This window comes from Phyllostomus hastatus, unplaced genomic scaffold, assembly GCF_019186645.2.
Source record: "Phyllostomus hastatus isolate PE091 unplaced genomic scaffold, TTU_PhHast_1.1 phas_contig_38, whole genome shotgun sequence".
Classification (NCBI taxonomy): Eukaryota; Metazoa; Chordata; class Mammalia; order Chiroptera; family Phyllostomidae; genus Phyllostomus; species Phyllostomus hastatus.
This window is the reverse complement of record NW_025333869.1, coordinates 25,041,653-25,062,538: the sequence shown is the minus strand read 5'-3', so window position 1 is coordinate 25,062,538 and position 20,886 is coordinate 25,041,653. Positions and strand designations below refer to the sequence as shown.

The following is a 20,886-nucleotide window of genomic DNA, read 5'->3' as shown; positions in this document are numbered from 1 at the left end:
AGAGGGCTAGCACACCTGAGCCTGATCGTGAAGCTCTCTTCATTTCCTCCCCCCACCCCACCACACTTCCCAGCAGCTGAGCTTCCTGGGCTTGCAGCAGGGTGAAACACAGAAGCATTGCTCAAGTGTGGGCATGGTCCAGAAACCTCAAGCACTGTTTCCTCAGTGCCAGGGCAGGAAGAGCTCAGCCGAGAGGGCCTGGTCTCAGACAGAAGAGACCCCATGGGGCAGCTCCATTAGAAGCCCCCACTGCCAGCCCCTGCAGCCTGCAAGGCTGTTAGGCCCATTTCTCGGCATCTGGGAAAATAAGATGTCAGCACTGCCACCCCCACCAGTGAGGCTGGAATCCGACCCCTGTCCTGCAAGGTGGTGCTCTTGTGCTGACAGAAGGGTCTGTGTTCATCAGGGGCCTGGCAGTAAAGAGGGCACACTGGGGGCTCAGCTGAAGGTAGTTTAAAGGAGGGCCTATTAAGAGAGCCGGTGAAGCGCCCTCAGACTAGCAACTGCAGGAAGCCACTACCACTCACTGTCCCACAAGGACAAGACGCGGTGAGGTGACTGGAGCCCAGGGAGAGCCCGAGCAGTGATAGGGGCCACCCGGCAGGAGAAGCACAGCCATGGCAGTACTGCGGTGAGGAAGGAGGGAGTGGGCACGGAACAACCTGCCTCTGCCCCTCCCACCCCTCATCTTCTGCAGGGACCTCCCATTGGCCAAATCCATCTGGAAGCCAGATGGCAAGGGAGCCTGGGTGAGGCAGTCCCCAGGGGACAGCCTCCCAGGTGGAGAAGCAGAGAATGGGGGCAAGATGGGGCTTCTGTCTTCCATGCATCTACTCTGCGTGTGAAGTTCCACATCGGCCATTTCTCCTCGGTGCTGACTGCCTGGTTCCAATCGTCTAAAACTGCATGTGGTCCAAGGACAAGCCCCAGCCACAAATGACCAGTCACAGGAGAGCACGTTGCAGAAACTGTTCTTGCACTGAAGCATGTTCTATGAGCTTTGCTTTCCACAGCTCAACAAATTCTCCCTGTGACATTGCTCCAAATCCAATATCCTCCTTTAAAATGCTGAAAAATAGGTATTTCTTGCATTTACATGAACAATAGGTGAAGCTTAAATACTGCGTTGGGGTGACTACATCACATTGTTGCTTTTTGTTATATGAGTGGAGGTCCAGGGTCAGTAAGGCCCTGGCCCAGGCAAAGCTATGGGCTTGGGCTGGTTACTGGGGCTCATCTTATATGCCAGTGTCAATCACTAGGTCTCCGGGCTAACAAGGATCCTGAGGTTACATCTGGCCTCAGCAGTACCATGATTGATTAGTGATGTCTGCCATGGGCATGGGCAGAGACATGGTGCCATCTTGGACCTACACAGTTGCCTAGGTGGCTTTGGGTGGAGCCTCTGTGACTGCCACCTCCGTCAGCCTGTGACTTCCCTCCCTCTCATCCTCCTCCCTTCCCCTCGCCATGCTGGGTCACTCTGAGTGCGTTCAGTCTGGAGGAATATCTAGCTGGCCCCATCTCAACCTCTCCAGCCAGCTGACCAAGAGACCTGACCGCATTCTTCTCCACAGGCCACCACTCACGTCTACGTGACCATCGTGGACGAGAACGACAATGCGCCTGTGTTCCAGCAGCCTCACTACGAGATCTTACTGGATGAGGGCCCAGACACCATCAACACCAGCCTCATCACCATCCAGGCGCTCGACCTGGATGAGGGGCCCAACGGCACAGTCACCTATGCCATCGTTGCTGGCAACATCATCAACACTTTCCATATAGACAGACACACGGTCAGCAGCTGACAGCAAGGTCTACGAGGAGGGGCACTCAGTGACATCGTGGGGGCTGGGAGCATAGCAAAGATGGAGTCTGGGAGGAAACTGTGGGGGCAGCCGGTGCGGGAGGATGAAAATAAGGGTCTCCCATCACAGACAGAATGGCAGGGCCTGCCTGCTGGGGTGGTCAGAGGGTGCCCCATGAAGGAGCTGGTCCCCACCATGTCCCAGACCCACTGCCCATTGGTCCACCCTTGTTCCCTCTGTGTGTCTCCCAGGGCGTCATCACTGCTGCCAAGGAGCTGGACTACGAGATCAGCCATGGCCGCTACACCCTGGTCGTCACAGCCACAGACCAGTGCCCCATCTTGTCCCGCCGCCTCACCTCCACCACCACGGTGGGTGGCGGGGAGACAGCCCCAGCCTGGGGGTGCGGGGAGGACGGAGCCCAGAGAGATTGAATGGGGAAGAGTGGAAGGGAAAGACTGTCCAGGAGAAACACCTAAATCCCAGAGCCCTGTCCTGGTCTCAACGACTCACCCAAACTTGTGTGACTTTGAGGAAGGTAATAAACCTCTCTGTGTGGTCGCATCTGTCAGACAGATGGCGACACCTGCCCCTCTCCCCTTCATGGGAAGAGCACAGACTCTGGACAAACCAGCAAGGGTTCACACCCCTGACCTTTTGCTTCCTGGCTGAGCGACTCTGGGCAAGTCACTTAACCAACCTGTGCTTCCCTTTCCTTCTGTGGAATGGGCTTAATAAAAGCTGTTGCAGGGTGTGAGAGGAGCAAGTGAGACCATGTACAACAAAATGCCCAAGTATAGCAATACACAGAAGTTCGGAGCACTATTATAAAAAATATGAGTATGCTCATAAAAAGGCTTCGACGAGAACAGTAACTCATCCATGCGTAGCTTAAAGCCCACCCCCACATCCATTATCTCATATGGTTCTTGCATCCATCCCGAGTAGCAGGATTATTGGGTCCAGTTTCCAGATGAGGAGCCTGGGCCCAGCCCAGGACTAGCCGGAGTACAGCCTCAGCTAAGCTTGTCCACCATCGCAGGTGCTCGTGAACGTGAATGACATCAACGACAATGTGCCCACCTTCCCCCGAGACTACGAGGGGCCATTCGACGTCACTGAGGGCCAGCCGGGGCCTAGAGTGTGGACCTTCCTGGCCCACGACCGGGACTCGGGCCCCAACGGGCAGGTGGAGTACAGCATCGTGGACGGAGACCCTCTGGGTGAGTGGGGCCTGCGCTGGGCGGTGGGGGCAGCACAACCTGAGGGCCTCGGGGGCCCCCACTCCCACACAGGAGCAGAAGGAGAGAGGAGGCCTCGAGGCGGTGAGCCCACCGCTGGGTGATCTGGCCCTCCCCGGGCTTCAGTTTCCCTGTCCATCACAGGACGAAAATAGTCTTCCCACGCAGATACGGTGAGAATATTCTGAAATCCGAGAATGGAGATAAGTAGCCTTAGAGGTTCACAGGCCACTTTGAGAATCAATAGGAAGTGCCCGGGTATCACACCCGGAGAAGAGACTCCGGGGTGGAGGAAGGGCGGGCACCCTCGCCCCGAACCTTCGGAGCCCTAAACACATGCACACGCGCACACACGCACACGCAGCGCTGGGGCTTCTCTGCGCGTCCCACCGCCACCCACGTGCCAGAATGGCCATCACAGCGCCTCGGCTGTTCTCCTCAGTTGAGGAGCAGGGTTCATGGCCAGAGGGAGTTTTGTCAGGGCAGTCCGCACACGTTGCTGCAGAGCAGGGACCCCAGACCCGAAGGTGAGACCAGAGGGAGTCGTGAGAGCGGCGGTGGCCACAGCTCAGCTCCTGCCCATTGGAGCCATGTCTTCCCAGGTGTAAGGCCTGGGTGCCAGGCTTCCCATTCTTAAAATGGAAAAGTTTGGGAATTTAAATCTTTGTAAAACATCCTGATTTTTAATTGATCATTTCATAGTTACTGAGCACCTGCCATACGCCAATCGTATCCCAGGCGCTGAAGATATAGAACTGTACAAAGCAGACGCAAGTCCCTGCCCTTGGACAACACGTTTCCCAGTTCAAGGACACAGGCAATGAGCATAGCTGAGTATATGGTGACGTATCAATGGGTGCTAAGTGCTGTAGGGAAATGTAAAGTCGGGGCATGGGGACTTCAGGGTGAAGGCTGCAGTGTCAGTTAGGGTGCTCAAGAAAGACCTGTCCGAGAAGGTGACGTGTGAAAAAAGACTTAAAGGAAGTGAGAAGTGGGTCATGTGGACACCTGGGAAAGAGCATCCCAGGCAGAGGGAACAGCAACTGCCAGGGCCCTGAGGTTGGAGCGTGCCTGGCAGCGAGCACAAAGGCCCTGTGGCCGGCATGGAGTCGAGCGAGGGGGCAGGGAAGGGGAGGTGAGGTCAGAGATGGCTGGGCCTGCAGGCCATTATCGGAGCTGGACTTCGGCTGCAAGTGATGTGGGAACCATGTAGGAGGGTGTCAAGCAGAGGAAGGACAAGGTTGAACTTAGATTTAACGGGGCCACTCCAGTTCTTGCACCCAGAACAGACTGTGGGAGTTAAGGAATGGGAGCAGGGAGGTCAGTGGGCCTGTTGCAGCCCCTCGGCCTACAGGTGGCGCAGCCAGGAACAGCTAGATGATGAGAGGTGCTCGGCTCTGGCTTACTTCACAGGTGGGGCCATCAGGAGGTGCTGACTGATCGGATGTGGGGTGTGACAGAAAGCCAAGAACGACACCCACATTTTGGCCTGAGCAGCTGGAGAGAGGCCACCACCATTAGCAGATGGGCAGACTGAGGCAGGGGCAGGTGTGGGGGGAGGGCAAGGTGAGGCCGATGCAGGGACTGGAGGTAGAAGCCAGCTCCGGAGAGCAGTGCAGCTGGAGAGAGAGGCCCGGGAGCTGTCAGCACAGAGATACTTAAGGCCACAAGCTGAGAGGAGAACACTGAGGGAGCCAACAGGGGAGGTCCAGGGCCAGAACTGAGAATGCGGGGCAAATTTGCAATTAAGAGGCAAGGAAACAAAGTCACTCTATGAGGCCAGACCTGGAGCCCCCACGGTCCAGAGCTTGTGTCTGTTCTGACATGCCACCTTTCCGAGTCCCAAAAGTCTCCTGTCTGGCCAAGGACTGAGCAAGGGTCTTTCTCTTCTGCTATTTTCACAAACAACGGAGGTTTTATAATTTCATTAGGGTCTTGCTCCTGTTGAGGAGGATGCCAAAGCCTGGTTGAGAAGTGGGTGCTGGGTGGGCAGCCAAGCCCCCTCCCAATAAGGCCTTCTACACACCTGTCCTCAGAGTGTAGGGCACACCTGTGCCCCCAAAGATGACAGACTGCCTCGGAGTCATGAGCAAAACCTCTGCAGTTAAATCCACATGTGATCGGGGTCAGCTTTAGGAGGTTGGGTTCCCATGGGGTGTCCCAGGAACCCAAGAGGCAGGTAGGTCCCTGGAGGAGTGAGAGGGGCCTAGGACCTCCCTGGGCTGGCCGGCGGGTCAGAGCCCAGCAGCATCTGAGGATCACTGAGCACGGCCCCCACGTCAGAATAGCTACGAGGCGACCTAATGTTGTGCCGGGGCGGCTCCTGAGGGCGTGATATCCACTCCCCACATCTCTTCCCACCTCTGGGTTCAGTGACACCATGGTGGTAACTTGAAAAACAACAAATGCTACAAATCAGAGCTGTTTTCTGTGAAGAGCTGGTTTACTGACACATCGGGGGAGAAGGGACTTGCTCCAGGTCACCTTCCCACCTTCGCAGCCCATGCCTGGAGGTACTCCCGCCGGTGGGGAGATGTCAGGGCTGACAGGCTCACGCCAGCCCCACTAAGGTGTGTGGAGGGAAACAGCTGGGAAACAGGCCAAGAGCCCCTCCTGCGAACCCCGGCCTTCTCATCTGCCCCTTCTGGTCAGACCCGTGCCATGGACCCCTTTCTTACACCCCCGTCCTCCCTGGAGGCCCCCAGCCCCTGAGGGTGCCAAGAGCAGCTGTGGGTCCAGCTCCGCCAGCACAGCAGGCCCTCCCCAGCACCAGCCCAGCCCCCCAGCAGCACCTCTTTGTCAGCCCGTTCTTCAGATGACAGCATCAAGGCAGGACTCAGCGACGTGGCCGAGTGATTCCACAAAGGAGTGAAATCAGGGTGCAGACCTGTAGGACCAGATGGAAAGCCTTCCTCTCTCCAGAAGGAGTGTGGTGATAAGGAGTTCAGGCCCCAGGGCAAGCTGCTAAGGAGAATACTATGCTCGTGGGGGCCTTTAGCCTGTTCACTTTCCCACTGAGCTAATTTCTTAGGCATCTGGCCCGGGCCCAGCCCTCAGAGCCTCAGGCCTGCTGGCCCAGCCTTCAGGACCTCTCCCTTTCCTTCTTTCAGGGGGTGGCTGGCTTTGGAGAGAGAGCAGGAGGCCATCCGCTCGCTCGTGGCCAGCGGCTGAGACGGGACTGGGAAACCCCTAGAAAGGGAATCCTCGGTTCTTTGGAGACCTTGCAGTCTGGGTTCAGGGAATCCTACTTTAAGCAGTCTGTGGGGTGCCGGGAGCAGAAGAGGGGGCAGGGTGGGAAATCCCCACTGCAGGTGAGCCTCGAAGGGTCTGTTTTTCACACAAGAGCAATGGGGGGTGGGGCAGGGAATGGGGAGGTGGGATATGAAGGAGCAGGCAGAGAAAACTGTTGGAGAGCTTAGGCCTCTGTCCCTGCTGTGTCTTCATGTGGTCGTGTCTTCCTGAGCCGTCAGTGCTCCACCCAAGTGTCAAAAGGGACAGTGAAGGAAGTACTTTTCTCCCCGTTCCCCGTTCCTGGGGGCGTACATACCAGCACCTCCTCCTCCTCACCTCCCTGACTCGAGTTCCCTCCACTTCTTTCCATCCCACTGGGCTCCCACTTGCTCCCCCAGCTTCTTGCCCCACTGCTGCTCTCCCCTGTACTCTCCCTGTTCTCACCCCACCTTCTCACAACTCACACCCTGCTCAGCTCTGACTGGTGTTTTCTGGAAAGATCACAGTCCCATGGGACGCAGTGGCCGAAACCCAGCGTCCTGAGCTGGAATCCTGGTCTGTCGTTAACTGGCTAGGGGAGCTCAGACAAGTCATCACCCTTCTCTGGGCTCCTTTTTCATTTTCTATTTCTTTTTTATTTTTATTTTGTTTTATTTTTGCTATTGGGTTGTATAAGTTCTTTATATATTTTGGATGTTAATGCTTTTATCAGATACATCATTTGCAAATATTTTCTCACATTCAATAGATGGGTTTTTCATTCTGATGATTGGCTCCCTTTGCTGTGCAGAATCTTTTTAATTTGATGCAGTCCCACTTGGTTATTTTTGCTTTTGTTACTTTTTGGTATCAAATCCAAAAATTCATTGCCAAGACCAATGTCAGGGAGCTCACTGCCTATGTTTTCTTCTAGAAGTTTTATGGTTTCAGGTCTTACATTCAAGCCTTTAATACAGTTTGAGTTAATTTTTGCATATGGTGCAAGGTTCTAGTGCAGGTGGCTGTCCTGTGTTCCCGGCACCACTACTGTTCTTTCTTCCTTGTGTATTCTTCTTCCTTTGTCATAAGTTAGTTGACCACATATGTGTGTGTTTATTTCTGGGCTCTCTGTTCTATTCCATTGATCCATCTCTGTTTTTATGCCCAAACCATACTGTTTTAATTACTGTAGCTTTGTAATATAGTTTGAAATCAGGGCCCATGATACCTCCAGCTTTGTTCTTCTTTCTCAAGATTGTTTTGGCTATTTGGGGTCTGTTTCTCCATACAAATTATACGATTGTCTCTATTTCTGTGAAAAATGCCATTGGAATTTTAATAGGGATTTCATTGAATCTATAGATTGCTTTGGGTAGTAGGGACATTTCGACAATATGAATTCTCATCCATGATCATGGAATATCTTTCATTCATTTTTGTCTTCAATTTCTTTTTTTAAATAATTTTTTATTGATTGATTTTTGGAGAAAGAGAGAAGAAAACATCAATTTGTTGTTCCACTTATTTATTATTCATTGGTTGATTCTTATATGTGCCCAGACCAGGGATCAAACTCACAACCTTGGTGTATTGGTTCCATGCTCTAACCAACTGAGCTACTCAGCCGGGGCCTGTGTCTTCAGTTCTTTTCATTAATGTCTTATAGTTCTCCAGGTAGAGGTCTTTCACCTCCTTGGTTAAACTTATTTATAGGTATTTTATTCTTTCTTATGCAACTGTAAATGTGATTGTTTTCTTAATTTCTATTTTTGGTAGCTCATTAGTGTATAGAAATGCAACAGATTTTTATATTGGTTTTGTATCCTGCAACTTTACTGAATTCCACTTTTTCAATGTGACCCCATTACCTGGGGCAGTCCCTGGCCCGCCCCGAACCAGGGAAGGAAACTGGCCTGGCAGCTCAGGCACATCGGGCACGAGCGGGCCCAGGCCCAGCTTCACCCAGCAGTTACCTGTTCCCCTCCCTCCTGCACTTTCCAGACATTGGCAGGTCCCATGAGGGTCTGAAACTGGGGGCATCGGAGGACCCACACACCAGGTGTCCCCCAGCCCTGGCAAGTAAGGCTTGCTAGAGGAATTGGGGAGAGGCCGGGGCTCTCCACCACCATTGGCTGTTCCCAGCTAACTCCGGCCTCTCCTGGGTGGCACCCAGGGGAGTTTCTGATCTCTCCTGTGGAAGGTGTGCTGCGGGTCCGGAAGGACGTGGAGCTGGACCGGGAAACCATCGCTTTCTATAACCTGACCATCTGTGCTCGTGACAGGGGGATACCCCCACTCAGTTCCACGGTGAGTCTGAGGGCCCCACTCTGCTGGCTTCACCTCACTGCCCCTGACCTCTCCATAGAGATTCCGGTAAACACCTAAGCCCACAGAGGCCACAAGCTGTTCTGGAGCCAGTCCAGGCCCTCAGGGCCCCCATGGACTTATGAGTGCGTCTTGGGGCCCACCCACAGAGGCTAGACCTGGAGCCGGCAGCCACGGCCATGCAGAACTGCCCCCCGTGGCAGCTCCCTGGGGAGGCTGTCTTGCGAGTGGGCCCGGCCCCTGCCGCTGCCATTTCAGCTCACCTCTGCACTGCCTCTGCCTCTTCAGCTTTTCCGTTCCCCTCTTATCCTCATGTTCATCTTCTTGCCCTTTTCGTTACCGTTTTCCTCTCCCTCTTCCTTCCCCCTCTCCATGATCGACTGCACCTTCCTGCTTCAACCATCGCCCCTCGCTCTCCTGCCCTGCCTCGCTCGTCACCCCCTGCACCATGCCCACCACCCCGTGTCCTTCCTCCTCTCTCTGCCTCCCCACACCCCCTCTCTCCTTACCTCCTCCTTCACCTCTTCTCCCTCCTCCTCCTCCCCTGACATGCCCCAGATGCTGGTGGGGATTCGGGTGCTGGACATCAACGACAATGACCCTGTGCTGCTGAACCTGCCCATGAACGTCACCATCAGCGAGAACAGCCCCGTCTCCAGCTTTGTCGCCCACATCCTGGCCAGCGATGCTGACAGCGGGTGCAACGCGCTCCTCACCTTTAACATCACCGCAGGCAACCGGGAGCGGGCCTTCGCCATCAATGCCACGGTAGGGCCGGGATGCCCCGGTGGGGGGGGGGGGGTGCTCCGCAGGGGGGTTCTAAAAGACAGGACACTGCCCTAGAGGCTTTCCTACGCCACTGTCTGGTCTCCTGCTTCCATTTCCTCCTCAAGCCTCCTTTCTCCACCAGGACTCAGAGTCTCTGGCGGAAGCATGGAATCTTAGATTCCCAGCTGAGCTCTCTGGGGTCCCTGTCCCCTCCAAGGCTTGTCATGTGAAGACATGAGGCTAGAGCCTCAGCACCACTCATTCCAAGATGTCTTCACCTGTCCTCTTGGAGTGTCCCTGACTGCTGGCACCACGGGGTCCTCAGAGGACCCATCCCCTTGAGACATCAACACCTGGGCGTTGGTGGGTCACTCTTGCCCAGGCAAGGCCTTGCTGGCCCATTTTGGCTGCATAGACCATATCGACTCACAGCCACTCCTGAAGCTGCAGGTAGAGCAGCAGGGCCTCAGTGGGCCAGAGCCCAAAGTAGGGGGTGGTGTCTCGCCACTCAGCTCACCAGCCCTCCACATCCCAGTCAGGGGTCATCACCGTGAACCGGCCCCTGGACCGCGAGCGGATCCCAGAGTACAAGCTGACCATTTCCGTGAAGGACAACCCGGAGAACCCACGCATAGCCAGAAGGGTAAGGCTGGTGGCACGGGGCGGAGGTGGGAGAGGCAGGGCCGGGTGCTGGAGGCACATGGGCAGCCAGGCCAGGGGGTTAAATTCAAAGGCTCTGGAGTGAGCAAATGCTGGATCCAAATCCCATTTCTGCCTGTCAGTGGTGTGAGACTGGCCAGTCGGTGTCCCTCGGCCTCCGTTCTCTTGTTCTGCAAACAGAAGACCACACGTGCTCCAAAGCTGAGGCGAGGACTTGAGGAGCCAGTATCTGTCAAGTCCTCAGCACAGTTCCTGGCGCACAGCAAACACTCAGTGAGCTTAGCTATCACCTCCTCCCTTCAAACCACCGACACTGGGGCGCACACCACAGGTGTGGGTGCATACGGCCTGCGTGCACTCACAACACAGCTCGAGGGCTCTGAAGGGGTTGCATTTTCCCAGAAAGGGTGGCTTTCCCATCAAAAGCCTGAGAAGTTGTTTCTCTTTACTAAGAAGAGGTGAGGGTTGCAAACAAATGGTCCCTTTGAGGGGTAGGGTTCAGCCCTCCCCTCCCGGCCCATGAGGTCTGGGGCAGGACCCTGACTGAGAGTCTTGGGTCCGGCTTATTTCAGCTCCTCTTCTGACTAGTTGCATGGCTCAACCAAGACAATACCCTTTCTGGGCCTGTTTCCCCATCTGTATAGGCCAACTAGACTTTTACTAGCCTCTCTCCTCTCCTTCCTTCTCTCACTTCCTCTCCCCTTCCTTTCTCTCCTGCTCTCACTCCCCATCCTCTGCCCGTGCTTCAGGAGGGCCTAGGCCACCCTGGGACGCAGCAGCGTGGAGTGTGGGAATCAGGAGGCTGGGGGCCAGTCCCCACTGTGCTGCTAACTTGTTGTGCAGTTTTGAATAGTCACCTCTTGGCCTTGGTTTCCTTGCCCCCACAGTGGAGGTTCTGAGAGGTCAGAACGATCACTGGCTTCTGAAACGTGTGAAGTGAAGCCCTGGGTGAGAGTTCGGGGGAACTCTGACGGGCCACCAGGCAGGCATGGACCCTCTGAAAACCAGCACTCATCTTCCGGCCTGCAGCCCCTTCCTACCCTGAGAGGGGCCATGATTAAATACCGTCACATCCATCCTCCTGTGAACCTCACGACACCTCTGCAGAGGAGTTAAGATCCCTGTTTGCCCAGTTGGAAATCTGAGACCCAGAGAGGGGAAATTATTTGCTTAAGGCCACCCAGTGAGCTGCTAGCTCAACAGGGACTTGAACCCAGGTCTCTGGACCACTTGCGTGGGCTTTTTAATCACCCACCCCTATGCCCTAACCCCCCACCTCTCAGCCTTTCTCCCACTGGAGCACCTGACTAGAACATGGTCCACAGCCTGCCCTCCTATCATGCCTCCCACAGGATTTTGACTTGCTGCTGATCTTCCTTGCGGACGAGAATGACAACCACCCCCTTTTTACTGAGAGCACCTACCTGGCAGAGGTGATGGAGAACTCTCCTGCTGGTAGGTGCTGGGCCCTCCTGGGAATTCCTGCTGCTGCCAGACACCACCTGGGTCCCAAATGCCTGTGGACCCACCTTGCACCTGAGGTCTGGCTGGGGAGGCAGCCTCACCACATAGCTGAACAACAGAGCCAGCGGGTGCAGGAGAGTGTGGGCAGGAGGGAGGGGAGCAGCTCTGAGGGGCTGGTGGGCCCAGGGTGCCAGGCCTCCAAAGAGGCCAAGGTCTGGTTAGAAGCGGTCACTTGTCCTCAAAGTGGTGTGAATTCGGCCCCGCCCCCCTCCTGAGGGGGAGTTAAGTGTGAGGACTACCCAGGATAGGGGCAAGCCCACCTGCCCTGTTCCCTCCACCCCAGGCGGGGTCCAGGGCCTGCCACAGACCAGCACAGCTCTTGCTCTGAGCACAGGCGTTGGCCAGTCTCACCTTCCTCCTTTTCACTGCCCCCCAAAGAGGTCCCCTCACTCCACCTCCAGCCTCCCCAGGCCCATAAGCTCAGATTCTAAGTAGGAAAGAGATGAACTGGGAAACTCCTTGTCTCTGGCTGGGTGTCCCCCTACCCAGTGTGTATGCTCACACAGGCGCCAGTTCATGTTCATGGCAAGGCATATGTGTGGGCTCGCACGCGTGCACAGACACACACAGGCATGTGGGTGCCTACACAGTGCGCTCTGTGTACAAATGTGTCCACCAGCAGAGGCAGGCAGGTGCACAACCAGGGGACACCCAGGCCTGCGAGTGCTCCCGTGTGCATACTCGTGGTCACGTGAACACAGAGTCCTGTGCATATAAGTGGATTTCTGGTCATGTATGGTCGGACACCTGTATAAAGCATGGTGTACACCCATGTGGAAGGGTGTGCATACCTTGATAGGGCCCACACACAGGGAAGGGATGTCAGAGAGCCCTGAGACCCTCTCCTGGAGTGGTCAGCCTCAAAGGCTGCTGGGAAGGCAGGCATGCTCCTGGCGGGCCGGAGGGGCTTCCTCACCACTGTTGTGTTTTCTCCCCAGCAGGGCTTTGAGGCCGCTCCCCAGGCATCTGCGTCAGTCTGCCAAGGCTGCCGCAGCCCGGCCAGGGCTTCCTCACCCCGTCCACCTCACCTCCCTCCCTCTCATTCATTGTCAGCCATGGCTCACCGGAAAGGGGCGGGGGAGGGGGCGGGGGGCCAGGTTGGCCTTGCAGTGACCCCTCTCCCCTGGCCCAGGGACCCCCCTCACGGTGCTCAATGGGCCCATCCTGGCCCTCGATGCGGACCTGGACGTCTATGCCGTGGTCACCTACCAGCTGCTGGGTGCCCAGAGTGGCCTCTTTGACATCGACAACAGTACAGGTGAGGCCCCTCCATGCCCCCAGCACTCCCAGCCAGGCTCTGTGTCTTCCAGCTGGGGTGGGAGGGGGGCTGCTGCTGGACCTAGGGCCTCCCTTCTCAGTTCTGGACCTGGCTCTTCATGGAGACCCCAGGCCTCAGAGCCCCAGTCTTGCAGTTGTATTAGGCCACCTATGGGCCAGGTGAGGAGACCAAGGAGGAGGCTTGGGGGACCACAGAAGGGACCTGCTAGTGCACAAACTCTCAGCCTACACAGAGAGCCCCCAACACACTCCCTCCTTCTCCCCATGCCCAGGCCAGAGGCTCAGGTCCCTCGTCAGCCAGGAGCAGCCAAAGCTCTGTCCTCAAACCAGACCCAAAGCTCCCCAGAGTCCATGTCACATTGGTCGGGTCCTAGACAGCAGGTCAATTCGGTGACAGGTAGCACCAAGGAGAGATATACTAGCACCTCTCTCAGTGCAGCGGGTCAGTCCTCCACCTTGGGCCGCTCATCCCAGGCAGGGCTCTGTAGAACTGCAGAGGGCACCTGGGGACGGGACAATCCCAGAGGACTGGCGCCTGGGGACCTCCCTAAGTATCGGCTATCGAGCCTTTGGGGAAGAAAGTCATTTGCTGCTTTCTCTGCCCGTTCATCTCTTTCACACCTTGTGCCCGGGTCTTTCAATGTGCCCTCCTGGTTGGCTCTCGCCCTCTTTCCCCACTGCACCCCTTTTCTTTTGCATCTACCCGGCTGATGGCACTGGGTGTCAGGCGTGGTGACAGTGAAGTCAGGTGTTGTCATTGACCGGGAGGCCTTCTCACCTCCTGTCCTGGAGCTGCTGCTGCTGGCTGAGGACATCGGGCTGCTCAACGGCACAGCTGACCTGATCATCACCATCCTGGATGACAATGACAACTGGCCCATCTTTAGCCCCGCTGCCCTCACTATCCACCTGCTGGAGAACTGCCCACCAGGTAAGCAGGGTGCAGGGCACAGGCCCCGGTCCCCAGGCAGGGGCTGGCTGGTGGTCCAGGGGGTTTGAATGGAGCCTCACTGGTTGGAGCAGAATTCACCTTCAGCGGGAGAAAGCAGGCGGCACAATGGGTGGAGAGAGCGCTGGACAGGGAGTCGGGAGACCCAAGTCCCCCCCACTTCCCTTCTCTGATCCACAGTCTCTCGTCTGCAAAACAAAATTACTAAGATACATTCCTGGATGAAAACACTGTTTTAAAGTCAAAATAGGATTGATGTGATTCCCACCAAAATCAAATATGATTTTGGGAGTAAATTTGATTCTGAAAGTCATCTGAGAGAATGAGAACATTTTAAAATATATATATATATATATATATATATATATAACAAAGCCAGACCTGCCTTACCAGATATTAAAACATATTACAGAACTACAGTATTTAAAACCATGTAATATGAGCACACAAGTCTGAGACAAAGTACGCCAGAAGCAGATACCAGGAGATTAAAGAATGTGATATTGATGTAACAAAGGAAATAATGAAACCCATAATGAAAACTAATTATTAGGTATGCAAAACATCTATTAATATTTAGTCTAGATTCTTATCCAATATAAGACACCAAAATGAAAGCCAAAGACATTCTAAAAAAAGATTAAAAAGTAGAAAACATTTAAAAAATAAGATAAAGAAGCTTCAAGTGAATATTTATCTGACTTTAGAATGAGAATGTTCTAAGCATACAAGAAACAGGAGACCTTAAAAAAGGAAAAATATTAAATTTGGGGGCATATACATTTAAACTTCTTTATATCAAATAATAACCAATACTGAAAGGCAAACAACAAACTAAAAAAATATATTTGTCACAAGTTATCATAATTTCATAATTGGTATAAATTGACAAAAATGGGCAGGAAAAAGCATACAATTTGCAAAAGAGAAGATACAACTAATTATTAAACCATTAAAAAGGGTTCAACTCACAAATAATTAAAGAACGTAATGTAAAGTAAGATGCTGTTTTCCTACAGTGCTGCAAACGTAATGAGTGTGTAAAAGACACGTGCCGGCAAGGCCGCGGTGAGAAGGGGCCTCGTGAACTGCCAGGCAGCGCGTGTTGCTGTGAGGTTTCCAGAAGCAGCCCCTGTGCTCAAGTACCCCCCCCCGTTCCCCCTCCCCCCTAGGATTCTCAGTGCTTCAGGTCACAGCCACCGATGAGGACAGTGGCCTCAATGGGGAGCTCATCTACCGAATAGAAGCTGGGGCTCAGGACCGCTTCCTCATCCACCCAGTCACGGGGGTCATCCGCGTTGGCAATGTCACCATTGACAGGGAGGAGCAGGAATCCTACAGGCTGACAGTGGTGGCCACTGACCGGGGCACTGTGCCTCTCTCGGGCACAGCCATCATCACTATACTTATCGACGACATTAATGACTGCCGCCCCGAGTTCCTCAACCCCATCCAGACGGTGAGCGTGCTGGAGTCAGCCGAGCCAGGCACTGTCATTGCCAATGTCACAGCCATCGACCGTGACCTTAACCCAAAGCTGGAGTACCACATCATCGGCATTGTGGCCAAGGACGACACTGACCGCCTGGTGCCCGACCAGGAGGACGCCTTTGCTGTGAATATCAACACAGGTACAAGGGCCTGCTCCCCACTGGGCCCCACTCCCAGCTCCCGCCCCAGGTTCTGTGCGCTCTGCTTTCTTCCTGACCCTCCCCCTCTGTGCTCTCTCCCCCTACTCCTCCCTTCCACCTCGCCCGCCCATGCTCCCCCCTCGCTTTCTCTTCTCCCTCCTCCCTTCACCAGCTCCCGTCTTTCTGATTCTCAGCCTCTCAGCCTCTCAGTAGGAGAGTGCCTCTCTCACCACATTCTTGCTAGCATTAAATATTAGAAAGTTTTTATGTTTATAATTTTCAAGGAAAATGGTACCTTGTTTTAATATGCATTTCTTTAATATGTATATTTGCCATGTAAATTGTCTGTAAGATATATACATGTATCTTTAATGATTTCCTTACACGATCACAAAATGAAGAGAAATGTGGCCTATCTTTTGTGATTTATGCAGTTTATTGTAGTTTTGATCATTTTCCCAAAAGTTCAGTTTTTTGCTCCTCTGGGAAGTTAAGGAAAGAACATGGGACCGCCCACATATACTTCCTAGAAATCCCAGAGCAGTAACAGAAAAACTAACACGGCTATTATTATACAAAGTGCTAAAAAACTGTTGTTACTTAGAGAAATTCATAGTAAAATAGCAATGAGAAATCAGTTTTCCAAGTGTGATTATCAGACATGAGGATGATGAATAGTACTGGGTACTGGTGAAAGTGTGGGGACCTCAGAACCCTCACACGCTACTGTGGGCGTTCAGACCAAGTCCACCAACTAGGCAGCAACTGAAACACACAAAGCGCACTCGTGCCTTATGACCCAGCAACTCTGCTCCTGGGTAGAATTTCCCAGGAAATCCTCCGGTCAGTGATCTGAGGGTATTCGCTGCAGTGTTGGTGGTGGGAGTTGGAGGCCAGCGGGGCACCACCCTTCAGAAATTGGAGATTACAACACTGGGGTGCCCGGCCTGGGTACCAGGCATCAGTTAGAAGCAACAGATTAGACTCACACAGAGCAATGTGGGTAGACCTTAAAAATAAATACTTACTGAAAATAGTAAGAAATAGGATGGGATATATATATATATATGAGGTCTGTCCAGAAGGTATCCAGCCATGCGATATGAAAAAATAGAGACATATATTGAAGAAGATACAAGATACAAGAAACACTGTACATAGGATAAGGATGCCTCAGTCCCCTTCAAAGTAGACACCTTGGGACCCCACACAGTTCTCCCAATCACCATCAGCTGCCCTGTCGTATTTTCCTGAATCTCATCAATGATCTAAAATCTCTTCCCTTTCAAAGGTGATTTTAGTTTTGGGAAGAGCCAGAAGTCACAGGTCACCAAATCTGAGCTGTAGTGGGGCTGAGTTGCCTGGGTGATTTGACATTTCACAAAAAACCTGCATAAGATGTGATGCATAAGCAGTTACATTTTCATGATGAAGCTGCCAATCGCCATTTGCCCATAGCTGTGACCTTCTGGATCATCCACATAGTTTCCACAGAGGACCATTCAAGCTTAATGCAAAATTTGATGCAGATTTTTTACTGTATTTGCTCAGTCATTTTGAATACTCATCCAAAATGTACACACACCAATAGACACACATGCTCACTCAATGGTGTCTACCACCTCCATTGACTAGTACAATGAGGTCATCATTGTTTACACATGCACATTCCAGCCCACTCTCCTTGGCTGCCAGGTTACACAGATGTCACACAAACCATTCTCATTATATTAACAATGGCTGGCCCTGGCCGGTGTGGCTCAGTGAATTGAGTGCCAGCCTGTGAACCAAAGGGTCCCCATTTTGATTCTGAGTCAGGGGACATGCCTGAGCTGTGGGCCAGGTCCCCAGTAAGGGGAACGTATGAGGCAACCACACATTGATGTTTCTCTCCCTCCCTCCCTTCCCTTCTCTCTAAAAATAAATAAATAAAATATTTAAAAAGAAACAACGGCTGGGATTTTTCTGGACAGACCTTGTGTACCAGAATCCCATTTGCATAAAGACATAGACACAAAACAATACATGATTTTTTAATGCATTACAGTGATTGCCCTAGAGAAGGGAAGAGGTAAGCAGTACTGGAATAAAAGGGAATAGATACATACATAAAACAAGAGTAGTCCCAATAACATATTGTGCAATGAACCAAAGAATGTGATTAACTCAGTCTGCATCTGAGGCCTAAGGGAAGAAGAAGCCAGAAACACTATGAGCACTAGAAGTCAAAAAGGTTAAGCCAGGTCCCAGGTTAGCAAAATTCCCGCTGCAGCGGTTAGTCAGGACCATGGAGAGCTGCTCCCCACCTGGCCCAACCTGACACTGTGCAATACTGATGCACTACCACTTTTCTCTTTTCTGTTCTCCTTTCCTCTGACTGACTCTTTTCTCTCTATTTTTCTTTCCAGTGTCTTCTCTACCCCCTGTTCCTTCTGCTCTCCCCATGTTTCTTGCTCACCCTCCTTCCTCCTCCCTCTCCTACCAAATGGGCTCCCTCTTCCTCCCCTGGCTTCCTTCCCCTCTGCCTCTTCCCCTCACAACCTCCCTCCCAAACTTCCTGCCCTAGTCTGCACTGAGCCCCATCGTCCCCATGCCCTGCTCTGTTCCATCCCCTCTGCACCCTGAACTAACTGATGTTAACCCTCTTCTCTCTTCCTCACGGCTGGCAGGCCCACAGGTTTGAGCTGTTTCTCTGTCACTTCCCACCTCATCTCTTCTCTGCTTCACCCCATTGCCTTCCTCCATACCCACCGCACCCCCACCACCCTCCCCATCCTGTGGGGCCAGGCCAAGGCTGTGGCCCAGCCTTTGCAGACTGAATGCAGCCACCCTCTCCCCATCCTCGCTCCCCAGCCTCGGGGACAGGGAGCGAGAGTAGGAAGAGGAGGAGGAGGAGGCAGCGGCCCAGGGTAAGTGACCTCCCCATGGCTGGGGACCTGAGGAGGCCAGAAGCCAAGAAGGGGGATCTGCCATGGGGGAAAGGGAATCCCAGAGACCCCAATGCCTGAGAGGGGACTGGAAAGGGAGAGAGAAGGAATCGCCCTAGGATGAGGCAGATGGGAAGAGGAGCTACCAGATCCTTCAACAGGCAGAAAGCAGAGGTCTGAATAGAACAACCCTGAGATCAGCCAAACTAGATCTGTCCAGTTCGAGCCTAAGTCTCTAAAGGGATCCTCTGACTGGGAGCAGGCAGGGACTCTGAGAGGCAGCAGGTGGGAGACAACAAGAAGCCCCTTGCTGGTTCTAACACAGGGCTGTCGATGCTCCTTCCCCACCGTCACTCCATGTCATCCTCTACTTAATGGAAACCAGGAAGTAGTCCCGACTGTCCAGCCTGTTCCATCGCTGTCCCCTCCAGAGAGCCCACTCAATGGTTTTATTGGCCTTGAACTTCCTTTACACTTGATCTCCATAGAATATAAGTATTCTTTAAATAGTGATCAAATACACATAACAAAATTTACTATCTTAACTGTTTTAAAGTGTAGTGTTCCATATATTCACATTGTGTAGAATACAAGCACTTTTTTAAATAAGCAATTGTATGGCATTCTCTATCTGCCAAGCACTGTTCTAAGCCCTTTATGCTCATTTAATTGTTATGATGCTCCAAATAGCCCTGTGTGGTAGGTACTGTAATTATCCTAATTTTACGGATGAGGAAACAGAGGTATGGAAAGATTAAGTAATTTGCCCAAGGTCACTGTCTAGTAAGCAATGAGTGATGTGCCCCAACCCACAGGAGGCTATGGTCTCTCCCCGCTTGCTGGTTTCAGCCAAAGATGAAACCAGCAAGACCCAGATCCATTGAGGACCATTGTCCCTGATGGGAATTGGGCAGATTGGCCAGGCGCACCCCTAGGAGGGCCAGACTTTAGGAGGTTCCCTCAGGGTGAACCTGACCTGATCTGGTCTTCAGGGTCTGTAATGGTGAAGTCCCCCCTGAACCGGGAGCTGGTTGCCACCTATGAGGTCACTCTGTCGGTGATTGACAATGCCAGTGACCTACCAGAGCGTGCTGTCAGCATGCCAAATGGTGAGTCTCCCCACAGTCATCTTCCACTGGTTACTCAGAGCTGATGAGGGTGGGGTTGCAGGCTGGGAATGGCACAGGCTTGGCCCAGGGTGGCTGTGTGTCCCAGTTACTAAGCAGAATTCAGCAGTAGGGGATGCAGAACCCAGAATTGTGTGTGTTCATGAACCCCAAGGCTCAGACTGGGAGGGAGGCTTGGTGGAGACTGGGTGAGAACTGAGAAAAGGAGGGTTACAGAGACTTAGGGTGTAATCCATTGTCAGAGTTGGTAGCGAGGGTGTGACTGTCATGTGAGACAGGAACCTCAGATCTGATAGGAAGCCACAGAGTCAGCCCAGAGGAAGAGAAGCACAAGGAAAGATTATTTGATCCCACAGACACCACACTGGGGTGCACAGGCACTGTGACAGGAAAGAGAGGGGCGCGGACGCTGCCTTCTGCACGCCAGCCCGGGCCATCTTGCCTGCAGGCTGAGGCGTGAGCTGGGAGGAGCTGCCAGAGGCATGGACTTTTCTGTGGGACAAGTGAAGAGTAGGGAGGGAAGTGGAGGGACGGGTAGCCTCAAATGGCCTCTGCCGGGAGATAAGGACAGCTACGGGGTGGGGAAATAGGCCTGGCAGATATCATCTGCTTATCTCTGTAGCCCAGAGGACCAACTCCTCTCCCCCTGATGGGAAGGAAGGGCAAAGTTGGTCACTTCTTGTATGTCCTATACTCAGAGGGCAGAGGGCCCAGACATCACTCAGACAGGAGACAGAAGGCTGAATCATGGAAAGGGTCTCCTTAGACAGGTTAGGAAACTGAGGCACAGTAGGGTCAGGGGCTCCACCAAGGTTACTCAGCTTGTTGGTAGAACCCAAGCTCCTTGCCCTATGGAAGAATGAGAGGCCAGACCAAAAGAAAGGGTCATGTGCCACCACTCAAGGGTCGGGTCAAGCTTCGGGGATCCCAAGAGGGCTGTGAGATGCAGCCCCCCTCTCTAGGCATAGCTGAAACCTAGGAAGGCGTGGCCCAGCCACATTGGTGGCCCTCACATCACCCTCACCCCCTGCCTTCACTTCAGCCAAGCTGACAGTCAACATCCTGGATGTCAATGACAACACACCCCAGTTCAAGCCCTTGGGGATCACCTACTACACAGAGAAGGTCCTGGAAGGGGCCACCCCCGGCACAACGCTCATCGCTGTAGCAGCTGTGGACCCCGACAAGGGCCTCAATGGGCTGATCACCTACACCCTGCTGGACCTGGTGCCCCCAGGCTATGTTCAGCTAGAAGACTCCTCAGCGGGTAGGTGGGACATCTGCCCGAGGAGGGCTGGCAGACATGTGTGCGCCTGTGTAACTTCCCAGAGGGGCCTTGGCCCCCACTTCTCACCCTCCAATTGAGCCCCACCATGGCCCTTCAGTAGGCTGGGCCAGAGCCAATATGGCCAACATTCCAGTCACTCCCAGATGT

The 20,886-nt window shown here is 53.4% G+C and overlaps 1 protein-coding gene across 1 annotated transcript in view; it reads left to right on the top strand.

The window, feature by feature from the left end:
- The window catches only part of CDH23 (cadherin related 23), a 412,088-nt gene that overhangs the window by 376,181 nt on the left and 15,021 nt on the right, over window positions 1–20,886 (top strand). The window contains exons 38-49 of the mRNA XM_045841835.1: window positions 1,578–1,799; window positions 2,063–2,182; window positions 2,854–3,034; window positions 8,436–8,569; window positions 9,146–9,355; window positions 9,891–9,998; window positions 11,368–11,470; window positions 12,672–12,797; window positions 13,545–13,748; window positions 14,939–15,397; window positions 19,317–19,433; window positions 20,494–20,718. Of these exons, the coding sequence (XP_045697791.1) occupies window positions 1,578–1,799; window positions 2,063–2,182; window positions 2,854–3,034; window positions 8,436–8,569; window positions 9,146–9,355; window positions 9,891–9,998; window positions 11,368–11,470; window positions 12,672–12,797; window positions 13,545–13,748; window positions 14,939–15,397; window positions 19,317–19,433; window positions 20,494–20,718 (2,209 nt within the window). The remainder of the gene's footprint in view (window positions 1–1,577; window positions 1,800–2,062; window positions 2,183–2,853; window positions 3,035–8,435; window positions 8,570–9,145; window positions 9,356–9,890; window positions 9,999–11,367; window positions 11,471–12,671; window positions 12,798–13,544; window positions 13,749–14,938; window positions 15,398–19,316; window positions 19,434–20,493; window positions 20,719–20,886) is intronic.